The sequence below is a fragment of the Oryzias latipes genome, chromosome 18, assembly GCF_002234675.1.
Source record: "Oryzias latipes chromosome 18, ASM223467v1".
NCBI lineage: Eukaryota > Metazoa > Chordata > Actinopteri > Beloniformes > Adrianichthyidae > Oryzias > Oryzias latipes.
In genome coordinates this window covers 13,751,702-13,772,409 of record NC_019876.2, presented here as the reverse complement: position 1 = coordinate 13,772,409, position 20,708 = coordinate 13,751,702, and the positions used below count along the sequence as shown (strand labels likewise).

Here is a 20,708-nt window from a genome sequence, read left to right as displayed (position 1 = left end):
AAACCGCTCACCCACACAACGCCACACACGCTGTCTGCCATCTGCCCTGAACAGTGTAAACTGGGATTCATCCGTCAAGACAACACCTCTCCAACTTGCCAGACGCCATCGCATGTGAGCATTTGTCCACTCAAGTCGGTTACGACTCCTCGATGAGGACGACGAGCATGCAGATGAGCTTCCCTGAGACGGTTTCTGACAGTTTGTGCAGAAATTATGTGGTTATGCAAACCGATTGTTTCAGCAGCTGTCTGAGTGGCTGGTCTCAGACGAACTTGGAGGTGGACATGCTGGATGTGGAGGTCATGGGCTGGTGTGGTTACACGTGGTCAGCGGTTGTGAGGCCGGTTGGATGTGCTGCCAAATTCTCGGAAACGCCTTTGGAGACGGCTTTTGGTGGAGAAATGGACATTCAATTCCGTAGCAACAGCTCTGGTGGACATTCCTGCCATCAGCATGCCAATTGCACGCTCCCTCAAAATTTGCGACATCTGTGGCATTGTGCTGTGTGATACAACTGAAGATTTCAGAGTGGCCTTTTCTTGTGGCCAGTCTAAGGCACACCTGTGCAATAATCATGCTGTCTAATCAGCATCTTGATATGGCACACCTGCGAGGTGGGATGGATTGTCTTGGCAAAGGAGAAGTGCTCACTATCACAGATTTAGACAGATTTGTGAACAATATTTCAGAGAACTGGTTATTTTGTGTATGTGGAAAATGTTTCACATCTTTGAGTTCATACCATAAAAATGGGAGCAATAACAAAAGTGTTGCGTTTATATTTTTGGTCAGTGTAATTAAAGTTAGATTGAGTTTTGTCAGTAAAAGTGTTTCAGTAAAATAGAACTGATGTATTAGTTGTTTTCCCATCTGTTCATGTATCACAGGTCATATCATCATTGCAATATTGATCACTGTTGCATTTCCAAGTATTATATCTTTATTAAACATTGTGAATCAGGGGCAGACAAAAAAAATCCAGTTTAAATGGATCAAATCTGTGATGCAGAAAACAGGCTGGATTGGGCACACGCTCCTTGCTCCACTTAAACAGAGAGCTCTCAACAAAAGGGGGGCGGGGTTGCTCTGCGCCAACAGTCCCGCCCACAACTTTGTGTTCAACGAGGAATTTCTGATAAACTCCTGCTGCTCTGCAGAAATGATGTCCTAGAAAACAACACAGGTTTGTTGATTTTGGCAAAAAACTGTGTAATTAAAATTAAAAGACCACTCTTTGGAAATAGATAAAAAAATGAGCGAATTAGAACTTTAACGAAAATGCAAAAAATATTCAATGCACTTTTCAATAAAGGTTTCAATAAACCTTTGAAATGTCAAGTTGGTTAAAACTTTTTTATTTGGAATAGTGTAAAAAATGAATGAAAACCTTTCTTATTTTCAGGTGAATTGCATTTGTCATTTAAGGTTTCTTTTCAGTCTGTGATTTAAATATTTAAAATATTGAGCAACCCCTGCAAGTGCATAAAGGTTGCCAAAGTACATTTATTTAAAAGAAACTTTAAGTATTACTTTAGTTTATGTAAGGGTTAATACACACTTCGAAGGCCACTAACTCGCTTATACCATGGTCACTTGCAAAAGAGATACATATTCCGTTTTTTGTATTTTATTCTGGTTATTTGTTCGGTTAGTTCGCTTTCCACAAAAAGCGGACTATTTGTTAAGTAATGAGGCGCGTTGTCATGACAGCTTAGCCAGGTCGGTGAGCCGGCACTGATGTCGACTGCAGTGACAAAAGGAAAACAATATATATGCTGATCGTCGAAATGTGTTGAATAAAGCATCAGTTCAGAGAGAAAATTCTCCTCTTACCGCTTGTTTTTGTCCAGATGATGAAGCTAAAGTTTGATTTAAAGAAGCCAGCGCAGTGATATAGAAGATTTAAGCTATGTGACCAGAACTTCTTTTTTAGGCGTGCATTATCACTGTTGATTATCACTTTTTAATCCACACCCAGCAGACACAATCGAGTATTAACCCGGACCATGCTATATATAATAACTGTTAATACTGTTTTCCTTTTTAAAAAAACGACTTATTGGCAAACAACTGGTCATAGATTTTTCTTTTTTTCTGGATTTCTTCTCCCCAGGAAGTGGACGGTGCCGGTGGGGTTTTTGGCCTAAAAATGTGGATCTACCGTGTTCTGGTGGAGCTGGCCCACTGGTCCCACCACGCTGTGCAGACCCTCCACGTCCTGCACAAACAAACACAAGGAGTCGAAGAGGCGGTTTAAATTGGTTTGGCTTTAACCACACCAATCAATGAACTGCAATACTAACAGCCCTTTTAATGTACTCTACAGTAAACATGAATCTTAGCCCGGCCTATACTCTGAACACTGTGTGAAAATACTAAATGCACTGCTCAACACTAAGCTTTCATCGACCCACATTAGGAGCTTTTCCCACACTGGTATTCCCACAAGTACGTGCTAGATTGACCTCTGTTTTTGCTGGAGTTCTAGTGGGTTTGTTGAATGCAGTGCAAAGGTAAATGTGTTACATTTCAATTGTATTCTGTGTGTAATTTATTGAAGTACCTCTGAAAACATTGTAGCTGCTACTAATAACACTCCAAAATGTACTAACTGCTAGATAAACACCAAAGTAATCCACTGTGATTAACGTGCAGCCGGATCTGTATTCACTGTTGAGCAGCTCTCCTCAGAGTCCGCGCTCCACGCCTTCATCGTGAGAACGGTTTGGAGACAGAAGCATCGTGCTGCTCTTTTTGCCAATATTGCTCCTGATGATATACTTGAAGCTGAACTTCTCTGCCTGTTTCAACCGTTAAGACCAATTCTGCTGTGTGCCCCCCCCCCCCCCCCCCAAAAAAAAAAACAGGAAATGGCTCAAGAACTACTGCATAACATTTTATAGTGGAATTGTATGGTCTGAGACAAAAAAAAAGTATTAAACACTTTGAGTTACAAGCCCTTCTCTGTGGCATGAATGAGGTCTGACTTTATGACATGAGTTTTTAAATAAACTGTGTACTTTGTTTGTGAGAGTTGACTTGATGCGTGTTGGAGAATGAAATACCTTATTGGTCCTTAATGGAAGAACGTTCATCTCCCTTAAGAGCCCCGTGGTGCACATACAGATCTAATGCCTCGTAGGTTTCCCAGACCTGAACAAAAATGTTGGTCCAAATGTTCTCTAAACTACGGAGCCCGTGTCCTGACATTAAGATATAAAAATATATCTTGTTCCCACAGATTAATATCTTGTTCCCACAGGTTATTATGTCGTTCGCACGAAATACTATTCCGTTCCCACAGGATACTAAAAGGCACTTACCTTTAGCTTGTAGCATAACAACAATAGCAGTACGTCCCGTTTCCCAGAGTGCTTTGCTGCCAATCACTAGCCAATCACCGTGTCCCTGTGACCAAGGTCTAACAACAAGACCAATAATTGGCCAGTGATTGGCAGCAAAGCACTCTGGGAAACGGGACGTACTGCTATTGTTGTTATGCTACAAGCTAAAGGTAAGTGCTTTAGGCGAAGCATCCAGCTTAATATGATATTTTTCAGATTTTCATCGAGAAAATAACATATCGACTATTCTTGCTTTTATTTTTACCCCTATTGAATGCTCACAGAGACACGGAAGTAGCGGCAGGAAGCGGTTTTTGCAGCAAGATGACTGAGGCGTACCAGATGATGATGTGAACGTGAATACGATGGATGCTTCTGTGCTTTTTAAAATAAATAAATCTGTTCTCTAAACATCCTCCGTGTCTTCAATGCAATGTAATGAGACACACACAGACAGAAATGTGAAGGTATCTGCTGTAAATCTATGACGTAAATTAATAACAGGAAATGATCGGCTAGTCAGTTAGCATGTAGCCTAATAGCCTTCGAATGTAAAGATACTGACTGCTAAAGTTAATAAAAGACAAGTCCTGAATATTATTATTCCTATTCGACCCTAAACTACAATATCAGCTGTCTGACAACAGACCAGCCAGTTGCCCAAATGCCGGCATATATGATCAGAGAGCTCTGCGGCGGAGCTAGTAGTAGTAGCCTAGCAGGAGCTATCGTATGACAAAGCAGCCTAGTTATCATAAATCTTTTGATATTTTTCTTATATTCATTGAGACTGTAATAAAGTGATCATTTTTGTTTTTCATGTTCCTTTTTTGAACGAATATGGGTCACAGAGACACGGAAGTTACCGCTGAAAGCGGCTTTTGCCGGCGTACAGAGAGCATATCCGTGTGAATGACTTATGACGTGAATAATTATTGCGTTCGAACGGATTAACTATTGCGTTCGAACGACATAATTATTACGTTCGCACGAGTTAATCATTTCGAGGGAACGGAATAGTATTTTGAGGGAACGCAATAGTATCTTGTGGGAACGGAATAGTATTTCGTGCGAACGACATAATAACCTGTGGGAACAAGATATTAATCTGTGGGAACAAGATATATTTTTATATCTTAATGTCAGGACACGGGCTCCGTACTAAACAGACAATGGTTGAAAGAAAAAAAAACTTATCAAATCATTTTTGATCTGTTTTCAAAATGTTCCCAGTGGACTTTAAATTATGATTGCTTTTTTTTTAAATCCAAAATGTAAAAACATTGTTTTCTAGGAAATGGTTTCTGCAGAGCAACAGTAATTTGTTTAAAACTCACCTTTGAGTTGTGGCTGTTGGTGCAGAGCAACCCCACCTTGCTGGCTTACTGCCCCTCACACCCCCAACCCAACAGTACTGGTGCAACAAAAATGGCGAGCAATAGTGGAGCTACCCCGCCGTACTGTTTGGAGCCTGAGTCCAGCTCCACATGCTTTTATTAAGGCATCTGATAGGCCAGTTTATGACTTGAATAAGGAAGCTTGTGGTCTGTTGATTGTAGCTTTTTTTGTCATAACTACAAGCGTTTTTTCATCTGCTTCTAACTTACCACAATTTGAATAAATAAATGCACCAAAAACAAAATTTTCCTTGGAGTGGGATTAAAAAAATAAATAATTAAACAACCAATGGAAAAAATGAAATGGAAAATAACTTGACTATATTAATTTAAGGTGTCATTTGACTGACATCACAAATGTCTTCAAACAGGTACTCAGTCTGCCTGTTAAAACAGTGACATGTCTGTGCTGGTTAGTAAAACCCTGTTTACCACAATGGATGTGGATCCCAAGAAAAAAGAGAAGAGTTGGATTAGGAACATCAAAAAATAAATGTACTGACAATGCCTAGTAACCCTTGTGCTATCCTAGGCACTTTTACATTGGGAGTTGGGTCATCTAGACCCACTAGACAGTGCGCTGAACCTTTTTTCTTCAATGATTTGTGATCTTCACTGGTGTCCATGGATTCCATGAAATCTTTCCACCTTTATCCACCTTTGTCATGGTAGGGAGAACACGTCAATGTAAGGGTGGGGTCATCTAAGATAGCACAAGGGCTATAGGCATTCAGCGGACAAGGTGCCTTGTGCATGTTTAGGTGAACACATTATGATAAAGTAATACATGATAGCAAAGTTGTTAACACAAGAAGTCGCTGGTTTGAATCTCAGCTGGGTCTTTTTATTTGTGGAGTTGCGTGTACTCGTGCATGTGTGGGTTTTCTCCAATCGTCGTCCTACCATTGAATGTATAAGTGCATATATAGTGTATAAGGAGTAATGTCCTCCACATCAATGCTTTCTTTTCTGTGCTGTGTGAGATCAGTGGGTATTAAAAACCATGCAGGGTATCCTATGCTAAAGGGGAACTGGGTTCGTCTAAATAATGGGTCCTAAATCTGTCTCAAGGCCAGGTAATAACTGACCCACACAGCACCAGTAGGCCAAGGCCTGAAGGTTGTGGAGCTCTGGGATGTGGATACAGGAGGAAAAATGTGGACAAACTGAGGAGAAGGGTAATACAAATGGTAACCAAACACGTCAAAGTACATCAGGGGGAGATCAAAAGTGGTTTGAGTTGAAACAGATTTCATCAACGATGACCAAGGAGAAAGCCAAGTCCTTCAAAACGCAAAGACTGGAACTTTACGTAGTTCACACTGGTGACAAAGTTTCTGCAAGAATCTCCTTTGAAATGAAACACAAGAGGGTTTTTTAAAAGAGAGGTTTTGGGGGAAACATGGAGGAAGGTGAGTTATGGTCTGGGACTGGTTTTTCTGAATTTGATGGAGGTTTCTTTCAGCAGGTACAAGGCATTCTGCAGCCAAACTAGCTGCATTTGTCAGAAAGCTTGGTTTGAATTACTCACACCCCCATAGATAGATAGATAGATAGATAGATAGATAGATAGATAGATAGATAGATAGATAGATAGATAGATAGATAGATAGATAGATAGATAGATAGATAGATAGATAGATAGATAGATAGATAGATAGATAGATAGATAGATAGATAGATAGATAGATAGATCGATCGATCGATCGATCGATCGATCGATCGATCGATAGATAGATGCATTCACACGCAGGACTTTTCTGTGATGCCCTTTTATGGGTCTTTATTGATTACTTTATTTAATTGTACGTTTTTCTCTAACGATTTTACCTTTTAAATAATTCTACAAAATGACAGTGAGATTTAGCAGACTTTTTTGTGCCAAAAATGGGGGAAAGTGAAAATAGGGTAATAATATTACAAATAAAGTATTTATATTTGTTATAATCACGTAACAATACTGTCTTTTAGTCATATTAGTAAATTGATCAATTTAATTTGTTTAATTTGCTTCTTTTTTTTAAACTCCTTAAATCAAAAAATGTAAAACTTTATTTAACCAGATACCTGCTACAAACGCATCAGATGTCAAATTCAGGGGCTTTGCACCCCATTTTACCATCGGAGCCCCAAAGATGTTGTGCACATGCGCCGTGTGCAATCTACCGGAGCGCCAGCGGTAGGGAAGGGAGTCCTAATGGCGGAGAATGTGCGGTCCCCCTTTGACTACCGGGAGCCCCCGACTCTCGACAGCGACGGGGATGGAAGCAAGCCGCCGCCTCCGCCTCGAGGGTGAGTGAACCCATCAAGAACCGAGCCGCGCTTCCTTTTTATTTAACAGGTTCAGATGAAACGCTTGCGTAGATCTCGCGCGCGTCTGTTTTTATCGTCTTTGGGTCGCGTTCGTGATTTCGGGTGTATGCTGCAAAACTGGAGCGAATTTTATGCGTTTGTTGGTTGCAGCCGCTGCAGCCCAGATGACTCCGTCATCCAGCCGTTTAGCTGGATTTGTACCGAACGACAAGCCTTTTAATTGTTGCTGTTTTTGACGGCGCACAACTCTGCTAGCTACTGGACGCTAACAGGCTAGCTAGCTGCGCGTTAGCATCAAAGCTAGCACCAATCATCAGCTTTACATCCAGAAAGACAGTCGTTTAGTCAAAAAATAAGAACCTCTTGAGTCATTTATGTCGTGCCATTCCACAATAAATATTTCTTGCTCTCTTATATTTATATCGTAGCTTTTCCCTGCTGTTCAGCCACAGCAGAACAGCACTTCGGTGTTGAGTAAACAAAGTTCCTGCCCAATACCTTTAACAGACTGTCTGACAGAGTAAGAGCTGGATATCCGCCGTTTTTGTTTCACTGAGGGGGCAGTGAAGGGATTTATGAAGGGTGCTGGGGAGAATGCTATGGACTGCTAAATCAGAATCCCATATGTGCAACCATCAACAGCAAATCGTTCCCTCGTGCAGTGTGTTTGCAGTGTTGGTCACAGAACTACTGTTTCCTGACCATCAACCCAACATCGGACTGATTTACCCCCAGTGGGCTTACAGGAGAAAAATAGATGTTACATTCCAAATCCAGTTTCTTCTATGGAAGCGATTCTGTAGCATAATTAAAAATAAAAGTCAAAACCAGAAATGCTTTTTCATTTTCAAAATGAAGCTGCATTTTTTGACTGAAAATTAAAATGAAAAAGCAATCCGCCAAAATGCTTTTTCCATTTCTTCTTCAACACTGCTTATTCTGTCACTTAAAGTGATAAAGAAAATGGGATTTGACATTTCATTTTCAAAAAGTTCTCTGGTAAATGTGTAGCAAAATTCATTTAGAAATGTCTAATGTGACAAAAAAATGGATTAACAAAAATGCTTTTTCATTTTCAAAATGTAACAAATGCATGTAAAATGCATCAAATGTAAAATGTAAATGTAAAATGCATCAAATGACTCAAAATTAAAATGAAAGAGCAATACTTCAAAAGTTTTTTTCATTTCTACTTAAAAAATGCAAATTCGGTGTCATAATTAAAACGAAAATTTAAAGAGGGGATTGCATTTTCATTTTAACATCCCCCCCGCAAACATTGTCGCATTATTTAATTAGAATAAGCATTTCCAGCGGGGAGGCGGGGCGATGACGTCAGTGCTATCTCCGTGAGCAGAGCAGACGGACTTTGTGTTTGAGGTGAAGGGAGGATGCTTTGTTACGTGTGCGCTATGTGTGGGAGACTTCGGACAGCGATCCGTCCGGCAGCTCTAGGTGAACGAGCTACCGAACTCAGGAGAACCGGGTCTTCCAGTAAAAGTGTGTGTCCGGGCAGAGCTCGGACCATCAGCTCACACAGCGGCTTTTGGGGGGGGGGGGGGGGGGGGGGGGGGGGGCTGTTCAAAGCAGAAATGCCGCTCAGTCCTTAGAAACCGTTCAAACAATCATATGGATTTGTGTTTCCAGTCGTATCCCGACAAAATAAAGGCTGAGGTTATTCCCACATATTTACATTCAGCCAAGCTGCAAATTGCAGCATTTCCCGCATGGATTTTATGTTCATCAAAGGCTAAATGTTGTTAGCCTCTCCTAGCCCTGGCTTCTTCTGGCTGCGTTCTTCTACAGAAAAAGCACTGACCACATGGAATAAAATTAAAATGATGAGCGAACAGGCGCTTCATAATAACCGTAACATTAATAAAAGCATGTTTAGAAGATTATGTCGTATATTACCGAGCTGCCAGATCAGCGGAACTCATTTCCTCTTCCGGTATTTCAAACACTACTGCGCATGTGCGAATGATTTATTCAGACCGAAAGTGTGACCCATGTGAACGTTTATAACAATCGGAAAAAGTTTGTCTGGGCCCATGTACACGGTTGAATTCTAATCCATTGAGCCGATCAAGATATTTTACACATGTAACCGCGGCTCGCAGCGTGGCGGCGGCGTTGCATCACGGTGGCGTCTCTCCATCGTGATGTCAGACAGCGTCCATCAGCACAACCCTAATTAGAACTAATTTATGATTGTCTGTTTTTAGATTTGTTGTTCGTTAAACAGCTGATCATTTCATCTATCTGGAACATTTCTAGAAAAAGAAAGAACTGACTGTGTTAAATGAACTGTGTCAAAAGGGTTGACTAAAATGTTTCATACTATGATGAGGATTCAGCGGTTGAAGGACTGGGATGCTTTTCACCATATTCATTAAAGCTAATAAAGGGTTAAATATTAAAAATAACCACTTGATATGTTTTATTAAAGCTCAAAAATGGCTTTGACAGCATAGGAGAAACGTCACATTGTGAAACTGATCATCATGTTATGTCTTTTTAGGCCTAACAGTTGTAATGCTTTTCCCTTTGCCTCTGTAGCACTTTGCCGTTCCCAGACAAACGATGTGTTGCAGCCCCTGATGACGGTGATATGAACAGACAAAGCTGGGGTCTCACTTCTTGGCATGCAGAAGCCCTAGAGCGTTGCTTTTCGTTTTTCCTTACCAAATGCTTCTCTGGGATAAACAAATGGCTTTTGTTTCTACAGGCGTGTGTGTGGGAGAAAGAGGAAGGGGACACCCGTGAAGGTGTGCGACCGTGCATACGTGACAGAAGATGAGGAGGAGGAGAGCATGTCGGAGCACAGCTACAGTCCTGGTACGTCTGCGCACGCCATGTCTTCTTCTGATGCTGTGAGGCTAAATGTCACCCTGAATTCCTAGTTGCTGTTATGGCAATGAGAAAATCCTTCATATTTTTCTCGTACTAAGGTGATGGACAGTACCCAGAGGGTGCAGAAGATCGCCTACCCCCACCTGACAGCCCCTACTACCTCCCTGATCCCACTCAGCTCTGGTGAGCAAAGCCTTCTGTAGTCACCTATGCATGTGTGTTTGTGGAAAACCCAGAGGATTGTGAAACAGTTGGGCGAAACTCACAGTGTTGCTAAATTGAGCAACTTTTTAGACCTAAGACCTTTTTCTCTGTCAGTATCGGAAACCTTTGGTGACTTTTGACGTCAAACCATTGACTGTATATGAGAAGTGGACTGAGCGAGTGTGACATTACTCAGAGAAAATGGCTTTACTTCTGACTCCAACTAAATTAAGTCAATTCAGCCGCCTTTTTTCACGTTACGGGCGTCGCCATGTTGGAGCCGCGATTGGTCCGAGTCGGTCTGTCAGCATTTCTATGGCAACCACTCTCGCTAATCGGGTTGTTGGAGCTTGATCTTGTTAGAAGGCGACGACACCTTTGAGCGTAGGGCTGGGTGATATAGTCGAAAAATAAAATCTCTATTTTTTGCTGATTTAAAAAAAAAAAAAATCAAAATATTTTTTCTTCCTCCCTTTACTTGAAAAATTGTTTTATTTAATCGTTTGGCAGTTGGTTTGAACACAAAGTGCAACTAAATACCAGCGGTCAAAATGTTTGTCAAACAATGCGGCAGGTGAGATGCTAGCTTTATGATCTGGTAAAGAGAAACACTGTTCCAGGCGCTGAAACAAATTTTTCGTACTCCTACTTTTGGGAGCAACAGCCTTCAAACAGACTTTGCAGTTTGATGCTCCAAGTCTGACGGGTTGTGTGCGTCGAGGAGTGTTGAAGAAATTCACCAAAAGGACGGCTAATAAACAAGACTAATTTAGCGCAAACTTTTACTCGCCATGTGGCGAGAAGCCCTCTGACTTTTACTTGTCAAATGGAAAAAATTGGTCGTGACTGGCGAGCGTTAGGTCTGGACCCTGAACAAACCGAACCAGGTCCAAATAAGTGAAGATACTGTTGCTGTTTTGGTAACAAGCTTCTCTTTACTAGCCGCCATTTGTACGCCTGCGCATTGTGAGAGACTGATGGGCTGATCTTACTCTGAACAACACAGAGAGCTGTGATGACACAGTCCAGATTCTCCCAAAAATATATTTTCTTAAATTAAAATTTGAATTTATTGATAAAATGGATTTCTCACCCAGCATGCAATAGCAGAGCAGCAACAAAGATAGACCTGGAGTCCACAAGCTGACACAGAGCCTTTTAGGGACTGAAACCACTAATTCTATGGGAATCCTCTGTTTTCAAAATAAAGTGCCACTTGTGGACTTATCTTACAAGTTTTTGCCAAAGAAATAGCTTTTGCGTCATGCCCCAAATCATCCAGTTACAGCTGGGAGCCTGTCTGGGCCTTGACTTGTTTTGGTGGAGGAGTCTCATGTTGTCCTGCAGAGAGCGTAAAGTTTCTAGCTCCAGCCAGACCCCAAGGTGCTCTCAGTCCATGGTCAGATATGTAAGGAAGCACTCTTTCTGCTAAACTGACCTTAATAAAAACGAACATGAGAAACCAAATGCAGAATTTACAGGTTGATATTGGCAACAACGTGTTTTTAGATTCTGTAAATAAAAAAACGAAATGATCAAAATAAAAAGAGGAAAACCAAGACACCTTAAAACCAGCTCAGTGGACTTATGGTTCAGCTATTATAAACAAATCATGACAAATAATACTTGAATGTGTCAGAAAACTAAGAAAAATGGACTTCGGATTAGGCCTGCACAGTAAACCACAAATTTATCGTTATCGCGATATCAAGCTGTGTGTAAATGATGACTCTTATTTTAATGAAACTGTTACAGCTGCATCTCCAGTGTTAGGATTGAGACTGATCAGTCAGTTTGTGCTTTTCAGCGTGCCAGAGCTGGGGGACGAGGGGGCGAGCAGCGTTCGGGGGCCCGTGCTTTTCCACCCGCCTCCCAACTGCCGGATACGAGAGGTCCACTGCGGGACTCAGGTGCGCCTGGTCGTCATAGCAATCCGAGACATCGCAAAAGGGGAGGAGATCACAGTGGACTACAGCCTCACAGAATGGGGGGAGAATGCATTGGTGAGCTTTGATTTCATTTCAAAAACAAACACACACATTTTTCTGTTTCTTTTTTTTTTTAAAATCAAACTCTTTTGATTCATTTTTGAAATGTAGTTGAATCACAGGGTTGAGTGCTTCAATAAGAAGAAATAACTTTTATTTTTTAGTCTTTTAATTTAAATCCTTTTTTGTTTTATTTTGAAACATTTCTTTAAACAGGAAGATGAGGGTGGCCCCCACCCGCTTTCCCTCTCTGTGTCTGATTACCTCACCCCTTCCTGGTCGTTGTCACCCTCATCCTCCCCACTGACCCACTCGGAGCCCAGTGACTCAGACCGCGAAGAAGACGAAGAGGAGGAGGACGATGACGACGACGACGACGATGAGGAAGAGGACATTGAGGAGATGCGGGGGCGGATACTGCGCCGTCGGAAGAAACGCAAGATCCCCACAGCGGTGGACTCCAAAAAGAAGAGCGGGCCCTCTCCCCCCAGGGGGCCGGTTCGCCCCTGCTCCTCCTTTACCCACCCGGCGTCTGTGGCGCCCCCAGCTGGATCCCAGCCCCCCCTCAACAGCCTCGCGCCCCCCACCACAAATATCAACAACAACATCAGCATAAACATCGGCAGCTCCAGCGGAGCGGCGGTGAGCCGGCGCCAGCACTGCCCGTACTGCGGGCGCCACTATCGCTCTCTAGCACGACACCTGGAGAAGTACCACGCCAACCAGCCAGAGGTCCGGACCGCCATGGAGCTGGCACACCTGCACTCGCACAGCTCCTCCTCCTCGAACGGCGGCGTCCCCCACTCCCTATCGTCCACGGCCTCCGTGTCCCACAGCCACTCCTTCGCCGTGCCGCATCCATCGCCCTCCAACGCCGCTCCTCCCTCCCTGTTCCAGAGGGAGCGGGAGTCGCCGGCTTCCCGTTTGGGTCCTGGGAACGTTTCCTTCTCCCTGTCACTTTCCCCGCCCACCTCAGCTCATCCCACCGCCCCTAAGAAAGGCTGTAGCTTACCTCCACCTGCTGTCAAACTATCCACACCCTCCATGGTGTCCCGCGTCAAGAGTCCGTCTCCTCCTCCTCCTTCAGCCTCTACTCCCAGAAGGGGCCGGAGGTTGAAGAGGGAACACGAGGAGCAGCAGCAGGTGGATGTGGACAGTAGGAATCAAGAGGAGCTGCGTCCACCTCCAACGCCAGAGCCGGACGTGGATCCAGACGAGGATCTGGAGTTGAGCGGCGAAGGGGAAGACGATGCACCAGAGAAGAATGGAGAACTCGTGAGGTGTGGTTCGATTCCCATCAAATCCATTTCTGAAGCTCAGCTTTCGATTTTTCTTTCTTCTGGTTTAAACTGAGAGTTTTTCCTGTTTTTGTTTTTCAGCCCCCACAGGCAACACGTGAGTCCTCTCCTGTCGTCCTTGTCCTGTTTGGTCCACCATCTCCGTCACCAGCAGCACTCCTCTTTCCTCTCCCTAACCCGTTCTCCTCACTCTGCTGAGGCTTGGCGTCTGCTCTGCCACGCCAGCCTCTCCCTGCTCATCCTCTACAACCGGCACCGGGAGTGTGAGGTGGCTAAGCTTTCCATCCAGGACTACCGGAACCGGATCAGCCCTCAGTCCAGCTCCAGTGCCGCCTCTCCCTCCAGCATGGAGGCTCTCCTGTCGCCTTTTGAGCGTCAGGTCCTGTGTCACCTCCCCCGAGCGGGTGTCTTGGGCAAACGCGGTCGCGTCCAGCCTCTCATTCTCCCTCCACACTGTGAATCCTGCATAGAACTGCTGCTGCGGACCAGCCCCAACGTGGGCGTGGACCCCGAAAGCCCCTACGTCTTCTCCCGGCCCTACCACTCCCCCGCCACCCCCCTCCGAGGCACAGACCTGCTGAGAAACCTGGCCCGAGCCAGCGGAGCCAAAAACCCCGGAGTGATAACAGGAACGCGCGTGCGGCGGCAGGTCGCCATCCTCACCCAGCTGCTGCTGCTGGAGGAGGGCGACAGCCAGAGCGGCGCCGTCAAACGCCTGGAGGACTTCCTGGAGCGGGAGTTCCACGTGACGCAGAGCTGCTCGGCCATCACGCGGGACCCGGCGCTGATGGGCCGAGTGGGTCGCGTGGTTCTTTACGGAGAGAGGGAGGGGGTGCTGTTCAGGGGGATGAGTTTACAAGACATCTGCCTGGAGTTAGACGGTAAGAGATCAATGAACTTTGATTCAATGTATACAGGATCTATCTCAGAGGTTTCAAACTAGAAGTAGTTTCTGTGCTCTGCTTAAAGACCTACTGCGATGATTGAAAATGATGTTTTTGGTGTTTTTAACCTGTTCTGGTGCCATGTTTCCAAAAATGGACAGTATGCATAGATTAAATTAAGCTCAAGTTTTCTTTATTCAAATCCTTGTGAATCAGGAGCAGACGAAAAAATATCATTTGAAAAAGAGCTTATTTGTGACAGAAAAACACTGGAAAGGCTCCAAGCTCTAAGTAATGGGGAGGGGAAGAGGGGACGGGGTTGCTCCCTCCCAACAGCCCCGCCCACAACTTTCTTTTTATTTTATTTTATTTTTTAATTAATTTTTATTTATTTTATTTAAGTGAGACAACGGAAAAAAATGACAACAAAACAAAACACACTGGAAAAACAGATCTGACAAACAAAGACAATTACCAATACTAACACACAAAAACAGGAGGTTAAATATATACATATATATTCTATGTATCTATATGAATCTCTAACAATGTATCCCGCCCACAACTTTCTGAATGAATTCTCTGAAGGAACTCCTGCTGCTCTGCAGAAACGCGCCTAGAAAACAAGAGAAAACAATAAAACAAACACAAAATCATCATTATAAGACCATTATGGATTTCATTTCAAAGAAATACATTTAATACATTCAGGTTTTTAGTTTTTTTCTAAACTAACTAGGCCTGCACAATAAATTGCAAATTTATCGTTACAGCGGAATTGAACTGTGCAATATGCATATCGCAAAAGAAGGTGAAAATCGTAATAACTGGTTACTTTAAATGTCCTAAAACAATCTGATGGCAGCTTGAAGTATTTAGCAAATCAAATAAATCCATGTATGCATTTGACCAATCAGATGAAGCCCTTTTATGTTAGATGCTAGCCTCCCAGGTCGTCTAGTTTCATTTCGAGTGTAATTTAAGGTATGTTGACTCTTATGTAATTAAACTGCAGTGAAATGGAAATTATGTTTTTTGTTGTTTTGCTATTTGTTCAAATATCCCAGGTTATATTGTCATCGCAATATAAATCACTAACATCGCATATCGCGAGTTTGGAGCCCTAAAACTAACTATGAGGAAGACAATATTTAATACCACGGGCGGCCGTGGTGCAGCGGTAGGGGGTCGACCCATGATCGTAAGGTTGCAGGTTCGATTCCCGCCTTGCACGCCCATGAGTCAAAGTGTCCTTGGGCAAGACACTGAACCCCACCTTGCCTCTGGTGGTGGGCGGGCGCCTGTGTTTGGCAGCGGAGCCGTCACCAGTGTCTGAATGTGTGAGTGAATGTGTGTGTGACTGGGTGAATGGGTCTGTGACTGTAAAGCGCTTTGTCCTTGTAGGAAGAAAGGCGCTATATAAGTATACGCCATTTACCATTTACCATTTAATGCATCTATTGTTTAATAAATTACGATTTTTTTGTTATACTAAACAATACTTCCCTTTCTTTTATTCATGCTATTTGAAAAATTCTTCTCTTTTTTTTCGGACCCATCAGATTTTTGTTGTTACTAAAATTCACTTTTTATTTTGAATTGCACAGTTTCAAGTCCTGCTCATTTCCGTAAAGAAGAGCTAAACACAAAAAGTATTTCCCTAAATGTCCACCAGGGTGGAGATAAAAAGATAACCCTCATGAAAACATCTGAGGAATACTTGATGGAAAGTCTCATTTCTGTCTTTTTAAAGTTTCCAATCAGTTATTTCTAATTTGTGTATGTTTGTTTGTTTGTTTAAGTCTTTAAAACAACAGCCAAGATCTGCACAAGAAGGGCATATTTGTTGCATGTTGAAAGCTTTTTTCCCACAAATCGATGACATTTCCTGAGATTCCAATGAGAATCCTGTTTTGCTTTGGTCAGAAGAACAGACTGAAGGAGCAACATTTAACCTATTGAACCAATTTATTCTCTAGTCATGTCCGGCAACTCGGCAGATTCCTTTTCTGAAGATTCTGAGGGGGAGGAGGATAAAGAGGAAGTCAAAGTGAAAACGGAAGTTTTGGAGAAGAAAAAAGGACCAGGGCGACCTCCACGGAAGAAAAAACCGCCCAATCCTCCACCTACTGCCAGCCCGCCTGTACCTGTAGCTAACGCCAACAAGAGGAGATGCACGCCGCCCAAATCAGGTAAAAGTCGGTTCAGAACGATCACATTTGGGTTCTGGTTCGATGCTTTGCATTCAGCTGCTCCTGCTTTTGGTATCTCGCCGCAGGAAAGCGGGGGGTGCTGAAGCGTCCGTGGTCAGAGGCGGAGCGCGTGGCGGTAGAGACTCACCTAAAGAGAAACCTCCTGGAGCTGCGCGTCCCCGCCAAAGCGGACTGTGAACGCTGCTTGGAACTGTGCCCCCTGCTGGTTAGCAACCAAAGGGACTGGCGAGCCATCAAGTTTTATGTGCACAACCGCATCCAGCTGCTGAAGAAGCAGGGGCGGAGAGAAAGCGCCGCCGCCGCCGTCAACTAGACGTGGTAACCACCAGCAGTCCCAGGGAAGAGAAGAAAAACTGGTTTGGAGGATGAAGTCTTCAGCGTTTCTGTCCTGAAAAGTATCTGTGTGGAGAAAATTCAGTCTGTTTTTAGGGCCTCCTCACATAACAAAGTACGGTTTGTTTGACTACTGTGATTTCTTTTTTTAAACCGAAACATAAGACACAGGACAGGAAGACTGCAGAGCAGCTCTGGAGTCTTGTGTTATGGATTTGATTAGTCCTAAAATTAGCCAGAACCATTGACTGTATATGAGAACTGGAGCAAGCAAAGCTACAAGCACACCGAGCACGTGATGCACGATCAGGAACGCACTGAACGCTTCACCAACTGCAATTATTTATTTCTCCTCCATGTTCAATTTTTCAAGCAGGTACGTCCTATTTTGGTAAAAACCTGGGGGAGGGGGGAGGGGCACTCAGTCCAGTTCTCATGTAAATTAACTGGCCTCAACCCAGACATGTGCAGACCAGCCATGGATGCCAATGCAACACATGCTTTCAGCTCAAGGAGCTTGATTTCTCCATGAAAGTTGCATCCTGGGAACATGAGCGCTAACAAGCCCTCCTTTCCATTGACCAGCTGATTTCTGAAGAAGAGCCTGCTGTATTTGAGGATAGAATATTGGCATCCACACTGCATGTAGTACAGGAAGGTCACAGCCGTGCTCTTAAAGATCCTTTTGGAACCTTTTTCTGGGAATTCGGAGGCGGTGACGGTCTTCTATTTTGCTGCGGTGATGTTCACTTGTAGCTGTTGGAGGACGGCTGCAGACCAAAGCCGACTGACTCACATGAACCTGTACAGTTCTGCTTCACACTGACTTTCTGCTCCCAGCTGAGTGTGGTTGGAAGTCTTCAGACCACGATGCACCTGTTCAGTGTTTCTCGCATACCTCTGTACCATGATCATAGATTAGTGTTGAGGCACGGCTACTTGAATTTCCTTCTCCCATAGGTTTGTTTTGTTTGGAAAATATTGTATTTCTGAATCAACATATGGTATTATTGACTGTAAATACCGATGAAAGTATGCAGCAGTGATTACAAAGTCAGTAATGTGTCATGATGTACATATTGTAAATACTACTTGTACTTAATAAAGTGTATGACATTTTGTTGTGTTTTTCCAACCTGGACTTTAAGATGCATTTGACTTTAAAGACAGCAAAAGAAAAAAACATGTTTTTTTAATAAAAACCGGAAACAAAATGTTTGATATAAAAGTTAGTTTGTAAAGTGAGCCAAATATTTTACAGTGGAGTTTTCAATAAGTCTAAAACAATAGAAAATTGATTTAATGTAAGGTAAAAAAAAAAAGGTTTTTCACTTTCTATATGAAATAATTCCAAATTCTATCAATAATGGAAAAAAAAGTGTTTAAATGTTATATTAAAATCTTTATTTTTTATAACAAAAACATTTTAAATACACATGAAATATAAGCCAAATCTATTTAATTTTTATTTATGAGTAGAACCAAAAACTTTATCCAAAAACAGTCGAGGTTAAAGAGCAGTGATGACACTACATTAGACTATTTCTGGTTGTGTTTTTGTAAATGACAACTGCTCAAATTACTTAATTTTTACAATTTGTTTTATTTGCCGATGACACTAATGTTTCTGTTCTGGGAATAATCTGGAAAAAAATTATTGAAAAGGAAATGATAAAACTTAACCCTAGTGCTACCTCAGATGACCCCACCCTTACGTTGACGTGTTCTCCCTACCATGACAAAGGTGGATAAAGGTGGAAAGATTTCATGTAATCCATGGACACCAGTAAAGATCACAAATCATTGAAGAAAAAAGGTACAGAGCACTGTCTAGTGCAGGGGTCGGGAACCTATGGCTCGCGAGCCATATATGGCTCTTTTGATGGTCACATGTGGCTCGCAGACAAATCTTTAATTCAAATTTTTTTTCTTCATTAGACCAGTCCTTCTCGTGCGCGATGCGATGGCAGAGGCGCGCAGTAGTAGCGGTGCTTAGAGAGACAAATCTGCGCCAGCACTAGTATAAGTTTAAAATTGTCTATTAATTCACAGAGTTTGTACCACCCGGAAACCTGTGAATTGCCGTGCCTAAAACTGCGCGCTCCCGTCTCTGTCCCGTCTGAGAAAGAGCGCGCAGTTGCGGGGACAGGATGTGTGAGGGAGAAAGCAGAGGGTGGGGCTGAGGTGTTGTGGGGACAGGCAGCAGGTGAATCGCGCAGAGATTGTAAATAGGTAAAACCCACTGCCTGTCACTCACTGCAGCGTGTGAGTGTGTGTTTGGCTCCAGGTCCGCATGTGAGCAGTCTGTCTCACATCTACAAAACATTCATACCAACCTAAGATCACGTTTAAAGTCTCAACGCCTGCATGAAGCAGAAACTCACCAAGTAAACCGGACTACACCATCAGCAAAACTACCACGAGAAATACTCATCATTTATTAGAAACAGCATAACAATGTTATTAAAAAGAATCCACAGACTTATTGTACTTTAAAAATGTTGAATTTACATCAAATGCACACATTCACTTGTATTTTAGTTTTAAACATATTGTCGCGGACTGAGTTGGATGGCTGTTGGGCCGCGTTAAAAGTTCTGGAGTTCATGGAACGCATCGATCAAGCAGAGATCTGATTGGCCCTCAGTTCTGTCGCTCAGCCTGTTGTTAGGTAGTTTGGACCAATGGGGTTCAGCTATGGGCCGAATAAGGGAAATGGGAGGGCTGCAGCGGGAGCAGGGGAATATAAAGTTGGGAGACGCGCTCTCGTCTCGTCTCGGCGGGAGAGATTCAGGAGTTGCTGAATTAATTATACGGCGTTTGTTGTGGTCTACAGTAACCCGAATAAAGAACCTTAAAAGAGGTTAAGTCTCCGTGCCTCAGTGTGGGGAAGGGACGCTACATTATTGTATGGCTCTTTCGAAATTACATTTCAAAATATGTGGCGTTTATGGCTCTCTTGGCCAAAAAGGTTCCCGACCCCTGGTCTAGTGGGTCTAGATGACCCAACTTCCAACGTTAAAGTGCCATGGATAACACAAGGGTTACAAAGTGGTTTGATTACAGTAAATTATCTTTGAATCAGACAAAAACAAAGTTTATGGTATTGTGTAATTAATTAAAAAACAGAAGTGATTTTGTCCATTGACAACATAAATGTGGAACTGGTGTCTGAATTAAAATGTTTAGCGTCATGTTGGACGAGAAATTAACATTGAAATCTCATATTTTATGTAAAAAATAAAGTAGCCAAGAACCTTTATGTTTTGAACAAATCCACATTTATTTAACCATGTCATATTATTCACATGTTATATTGCTCTTTGGTTTTACCTTATTTTACATATAGTGTGGGCATACTAATACAATACCCTTCATTTTATTACAAAAGAGAGAGCCATTCAAATTATTCACAAAGCTGACTTTAGTACGGTGGCCCTGAAGTGCAAACCATTCAACAAATCACTCGATACAAAAACATTTTTAAGATCACAACAACAATTAAAAAAAACAAAACAAAATTTCAGAAACCAAAACTTAAAAAACAAAAATGAAAAAATAAAAGAAAAATTCGGAAAAGGAAATTAATTTCCAGGGAAAAAAAGAAACATTAAAAAATGAAAACATTTCAGAAAACAAAATTAATTTCCAGAAAACAAGGGTCACAACACATTAACTTTACACACAACACATTAACTTTACACACAACACATTAACTTTACACACAACACATTAACTTTACACACAACACATTAACTTAACACACAACACATTAACTCACAACACAACACATTAACTCACAACACAACACATTAACTCATGGCCCAGAAGGGTCACAACACAACACATTAACTTACCTCACAACACTTTAACCCACA

General features: G+C 42.6%; 2 protein-coding genes across 3 annotated transcripts in view; both read left to right on the top strand.

Annotated features, from left to right (window-relative positions):
- LOC111949219 (ciliary neurotrophic factor-like) overlaps positions 1-20,708 on the top strand; it is an 88,032-nt gene that overhangs the window by 3,249 nt on the left and 64,075 nt on the right. The window contains exon 3 of one of the 2 annotated variants that reach the window (XM_023965791.1): positions 2,117-3,034. The exons of the other annotated variant lie outside the window; for it this stretch is intronic. Coding sequence (XP_023821559.1) covers positions 2,117-2,260 — 144 coding nt within the window. The 3' untranslated portion in view covers positions 2,261-3,034. Of the gene's footprint in view, positions 1-2,116; positions 3,035-20,708 lie in introns of those variants that run through there. 2 annotated transcript variants of the gene reach the window in all.
- LOC105357673 lies at positions 6,897-17,965 on the top strand. The gene is made up of 8 exons (XM_011492927.3): positions 6,897-7,036; positions 9,786-9,895; positions 10,009-10,093; positions 11,922-12,117; positions 12,319-13,382; positions 13,482-14,281; positions 16,264-16,476; positions 16,563-17,965. The coding sequence occupies exons 1-8, from the start codon at positions 6,942-6,944 to the stop codon at positions 16,808-16,810; spliced, it is 2,811 nt and encodes a 936-aa protein (XP_011491229.2). The 5' UTR covers positions 6,897-6,941; the 3' UTR covers positions 16,811-17,965.

What these genes read in the sequence shown, in the direction of transcription:
- LOC105357673 (XM_011492927.3), top strand. Translation starts at nt 6,942, where the DNA reads ATGGCGGAGAATGTGCGGTCCCCCTTTGACTACCGGGAGCCCCCGACT. An exon ending in CCTGATCCCACTCAGCTCTG is followed by an intron (nt 10,094 to 11,921) that starts GTGAGCAAAGCC and finishes TGTGCTTTTCAG; the next exon opens with CGTGCCAGAGCTGGGGGACG. An exon ending in AATGGGGGGAGAATGCATTG is followed by an intron (nt 12,118 to 12,318) that starts GTGAGCTTTGAT and finishes TTCTTTAAACAG; the next exon opens with GAAGATGAGGGTGGCCCCCA.